The sequence below is a fragment of the Lygodium microphyllum genome, chromosome 12 (assembly GCF_053477565.2).
Source record: "Lygodium microphyllum isolate KBCC chromosome 12, Lygodium_microphyllum_v1.1.10, whole genome shotgun sequence".
NCBI classification, from domain to species: domain Eukaryota; kingdom Viridiplantae; phylum Streptophyta; class Polypodiopsida; order Schizaeales; family Lygodiaceae; genus Lygodium; species Lygodium microphyllum.
This window is the reverse complement of record NC_141146.1, coordinates 67690060-67695503: the sequence shown is the minus strand read 5'-3', so window position 1 is coordinate 67695503 and position 5444 is coordinate 67690060. Positions and strand designations below refer to the sequence as shown.

The 5444-nt window shown below is 41.8% G+C and overlaps 1 protein-coding gene across 4 annotated transcripts; it reads right to left on the bottom strand.

Moving 5' to 3' along the window:
- Positions 1–1092: 1092 nt before the first annotated feature.
- Positions 1093–5084, bottom strand: LOC148027874 (uncharacterized). Of its 4 annotated transcripts, XM_087688956.1 has the most exons (4): positions 4942–5084; positions 3322–4056; positions 2337–2410; positions 1093–1311 (listed from the first exon to the last, which is right to left on the bottom strand). In XM_087688956.1, the coding sequence occupies exons 2-4, from the start codon at positions 3945–3947 to the stop codon at positions 1307–1309; spliced, it is 705 nt and encodes a 234-aa protein (XP_087545082.1). In that variant the 5' UTR covers positions 3948–4056; positions 4942–5084; the 3' UTR covers positions 1093–1306. The 4 variants fall into 4 exon arrangements, with proteins under 4 accessions (XP_087545082.1, XP_087545081.1, XP_087545083.1 ...); XM_087688955.1 differs by having other exon boundaries at positions 1093–2410; XM_087688957.1 differs by lacking the exon at positions 2337–2410 and having other exon boundaries at positions 1093–2306.
- Positions 5085–5444: the final 360 nt, after the last annotated feature.

Sequence of the window (5444 nt, the reverse complement as noted above, 5' to 3'; positions counted from 1 at the left end):
CCTTGGCTTATGTACATGAACTCAACCCGTTACCCTTGGCTTATGTACATGAACTCAACCCATGCTTCAAAGTTCATCGATCCCAAAGCTTGATTAAAGCTTCTTGCTTAGTGTTATCTTAATGCTTTTACTCTTGTGCATAGGGATATCTCGAAAATAATGGAGTTCTACCTCCACAATGAAAAGAGTGAAGTTTATACCAAAGCAAACCTTATTTAAGTAGTTTGTAGATTGCCGCGTGCACTATTGCACAAATTTGTTTTTCAAATAGTATTGGATAGCTACATCTCGATGGTAGATCAACCATTGCAATTTTTCAAAACAAGGAGTGATTCTGTATGGTGTTTTAGTTATAATACTAGTCAATGGCTATTGTTTGTTTTGAGAGAGAGAGAGAGTGTGTGTGTGTGTGTGTGCGCGTGTGTGTGTTGCATGTGTGAACACCCCTCTTGAAAATAGCAAGTGTAGAGAGATTTTTTGTTGAACATAGGGCTTTTGCTATAGATAGACCACACGAGACATGCCCATGAACACACGTGTCTTGTAAATAGTAAAAAGACATTTTTTGCACTTGTATTTATTTGAGGTGCGAGGTGCGAGGTGGCTTCTTGTTTGAGATATGAAGCCAATGGAGAGCATTTGATACCCAAATATGTTGCCATTGAGTTTGTTCGCCCACACCCGCGCGCACACGTTCAAATCTCCTTAAAACATAGGACTCTTACATGTAATGCCCCACATTTAAAAAACCCTAAACAAAAATCCCTCCCCAAATCCATCAACTTCTTCGTAACCATTCCACAAAACCTTAACCCCTTAATATGGTAACTCTTTAAAAAAGATTAGTGTGTATACATGTATCCACATATGGAGGACCTAATTTTGCATGCAACCTAAAATATTTCGTAGATGCCTACACTGATTATCATCGACAAAATTCAGTAAAACTGGTTTGAGCAACTGGTTGAACAACAGACCAAGTCAACAAGATCAAGGCCAAATAATGGAAATTTTGAAAGCTCAATTCTTGGTTCGTACGTTTTGTAAAGTTGCTGTTGCTGCCTTTGTCAAATTCAGAATGAAGCTCATCATTGGTACAAATTAGCCAGACACCATTGCTATAGATTAACATGTCAACAAAGCAACATTAGTTGTGCATGTTTTAGAGAGGCTTCTCATGGACCCTTTTCTATAGGGGCAAACGCACAGCTGCAGCTTCTCCCCACCGAGCAATAGACTGTATGTTTAAGGTAAAAGGAGGAGAACATGGTCTGCTCTCGTTCTCGAAGTGATGTGATGTGAGTGTTTAACCTGCTATACAGAAGTCAATTAAAAGTAAAAAATGTTCACAAGCAAAATGCAAAAGTTACAGAACTGATGAAAAAAGGCCCGTGTGTTTGGATTTTGCTCTTTCTGCATTCTGAAGAAGGTCCGTTGGAAGCTGCCATTAACACTCTGGCCTATTTGACATACATTGCCATCCATATGCGATAGTTAGGATAATTTAACTGGGTCAAAGGTTTAGAGCAGGCTTCATGTTCAGAAAAGGGCAAATTTCGAGCAGATCCATCAAAGTTACAGTAACCCCATTATTGAGTGCAAAATCTCTGTAGTTCAGGTTTAGAGCAGACGTCTTATTTAGAGAAGAACAGAAAGCTACAATCTCAAATCAATGGCCTTTGTGAAGGTGGAGCCCATAGATGAGGTAGTTTTCTAGTAGAAACAGCCAAAAGAGTGTAGAGGACAAACAAAAGAACAATCTAGCTGGTTTCAAATCAATGGCCTTTGCAATACTATGCCCCACAAAAGAGGTCGTTTGTCGTTTTTTGAAAACAGTCGTGAAGATAAGAATTAAAATGAGTCTCAACAAGCCAACTGGTTTTCAAAGGTACCCGTACATGGTACCCTGCATCCTGCAGTAATAACCAATGTAGCATGAACTGCCTTTTACAACCAGAAGGCAAGCCAGAATACAAGCCAAGCTTCAAGTTTGTCTGCCTCATTCCCAGTAGAAAGAATTCAGGATAATTCCTTAACAAAAAGGGACGAAACAAAAGAATAGAAAGAGGAATAGATTACTATTACGTGTCTCATGAAAAAACAATGGACTTTTATCCACACACAGGTATACTTTTAACTGATTTAAATCTAGACTGTCGTTGTCATCTAGGATATAAACATTAAGTGAGAAACTGCTGTACATCAGCACAGAAGTTCACTAATTATCCACAGGGATGGATGAGGTACATTAGGCAAATATGTCTGTCCACTCCAAGGAGTTTAGAGTCCACTGCCAAAATTACCTGCTGAACACACAGAAGAAAAGTAATAAGTACCTGGCAATGCCCCTTCAAAGATAAGGAACTGGTGCGAGTAACAAACTGTAATGCACCCAGAATAGAATTCCAATCTGTACACAAAACATGACATTTATTATCCACATCCCTGAATAACAAGCTGATCATGGTAACATGCAAATGCACTTTGGAATTTTAGAATTCCAATCTGCAAATAACATACTATAAATACCACCAACATGCAAGCAGACAATCCTAGCTGCTACTGCTGCAGGTATTAAAGTCAATCGCATTAGTCAGTGCCTTCCAACGAATAGCAATGCATATTAGCTAACTTCCAATTAGGAATAGCAATAGATCCTCCATACACAATAAGCTGAGTATCACTTCTCATAAATATCTGCATAGACTTGTTAGAACAATGAAATACTGCATACAGCTTTGTCACATCCTGCACAACTGGGGTGATTTACTTCCATAAGTAGCCGTGATTCGTAAGTCATGGTATCCATCATAAGTCAAATCACGTGCATAGGCACCAAAGGGAGAATGTGGAGGGATATAAGTGCAACAAGGCAGAGAAGAAGCACGACAATGAAATCGTTAGCTAAACAGTAAGGTCACAATCTACCACACGAGGCCAGTATAATAGTGAGGACTATTATCCAGAAAGAAAAACTTTAACAGCTGAACCCCTTATTACAAGTCAACCTAAGTTATCCTTGTCAATGAGGCCAGTATAATAGTGAGGACTACTATCCAGAAAGAAAAACTTAACAGCTCAAACCCTTATTACAAGTCGATCTAAGTTATCCTTGTCAATGAGGACGAAATTTACAGTACAGTTTATTCAAATCAGCCAGAGCAAAGAGGCACAGGATATTACCAACAGCAGGGACATGGATGAATTCTGTAACTAGAGCAATCACACCCCCATAACAAGCAGCCATATTTCATACATTAAACATTTAATGAGCTGCATTATCAAAAATCAAAATCGCAAGAAATGCAGTGCAGTACTTACTCCTCCATGGAGGACACTGGTTGATCATCAGCCACACAGGAGGAAGGCGAAACATTATCCTCCAAGGATGAAGGAACAGCCACACAGGAAGGGGGCAAAACATTATCCTCCGAGGGTGAAGGAACAGCCACGTACGTCTTACTAAGCCTGCTTGGCCTAGAGGTGAAAGTATGGTCCTGCCTCACTGTGCCAGTACGAGAAATCGCTAGCTGTAGTGCCCTACGAGCAAACTTTTCCTGTTGCAAACTATAGTGGTTGGTAATGGTTACAGCCCCTTTACAACTGCCACTGCTGATACTGTTGCTGTTAGCAGCAGATGATTGCTTTGCCGCAATATTTCTGTGCAACCGGCATCTAAAGGAGCCTGCATGTGTGGTGGGAGAGCACAGACATGGAGACCTGCCAGCTGCTGCAGACTTCTTTCCCACAACCGTAGATTGCGAAGATGATGATGGAACGGAAACAGACTTCTTTCCCAAAACCGTTTGAAAAGAAACTAGAACCTCTACAGATGATTGTGCTGAGTCCATGTTTGAAACCGGCCGGACCTTTGATGAGGGTGACGCCAGTTCTTGGCAGTGTTTGCTAAGCGAAGAAACTGCAACTCCAGCTTGTTGTGACCTCATAGCGAAGCGTGCTGGAGCCCTTGTCCAAAGCTTAGTAAGTTTTCACGATTGCAGGTTTCAACAAACGACGATTATGTGAGTGAGGCAGACGACATACCTCAGAGTAGCCCTACAATATCAAATGGCACGGTGCGTAAGTGTGAAAATGAATTGCAACAGTAAGATTCAAATCATGATGATCGCAAAACTTATCAGCAGAGGCTAAATAAGAGCAAAAGCCTAGCCAGAAACATACATGAACGGTGACAAAAATATATTATTAATAAAAGACACATTCAGAAATGCAGTTATGCGTCCGCATGGTAGCATGACACCGAAAAAGTTTTAAGACCACCGCAACAATCAGGTCACGATTCAAAAGATCCAATCCATAGCATCCATATGAATAACTTATTCAAACATGTGAACGCAGGATGCCAAATAATGGCATAGACTTCATGGCCACGGCAACAATCAGGTCATAAGATGAAGAGACATCCGCAGAGAAAATAGCATGTAAACTACGAGATACATGTGCAGAAAAGTTGGCATGTATGATCTGCACACACGACCTGAAAGCTTACTGGCAATTGGCATGTATGAACTGCATACACGACCTGAAAGCTTACAGGCCGGTACAGTCCTCCGGAAACTGTTAGGATGATGACAAGAAAACGTACGTGCTGCACGACATCGGCCACCGTTGGAAGGGATAACAGAGGGTGTCATGAATTGGACAAGGTCGATTACAACGAAGGCAATGAATGAAATACACCATCGTTGAAAGCATCATGAATCGGACAATGTCCACAACAACAGAGGTAATGCATCAAACACACCTCGGATATAAATTAGATATCAAGGCGGGGGCGGGGAAGAGAGAGAGAGAAAGAGAGAGAAGTACCATGTATTGCGTAAAGCCTGGGAATCGGCCTGCAGGTTTGCTACTTCTTAATCTAAATGGCGTGCTCTCCCTAGAAAGTCTTGTGAGAGACTAAGGATATGGCAACGATACCTGCAGTTGCTGCTTCTGTCCAAATGGCGCCGTTCTCTCCCTTGAATGCTTTGTGAGAGACTTGGATATGGGGCGACGACGACGACGGAACGAGAAGATTGATGACGACGATGACGATCGGGGAAGATGACGAAACCCTAATGATAGATAGTACTCTCTTCCTGGACCCTTCTATATAAGGCTAATTTGAATAAACCTGATCTTCGTCTTCCTCTTCTTTATTCCCCCGGGCCCCCTCCCTCGAATTGGCGGACAATCTCTCTTTCCACTACCAACCGAATGTCCCGCCACGTGGATCCTCCATTACCTCGACACGTGGTTGACGGTGCGCCCTTCTAGATTCTGGAATCACAAGGGGCGATTGCATTGTTCGATGGACAAGAGAGCGCTCACGCGCACCGCCCTCAACGATTATCGAACCTCAACAAAGAATTTATTTATCGTTGGCTTTTCTCTCGTTGTAATCTACCTACGCTATCAACTATCTATACTATTCTCTTAAA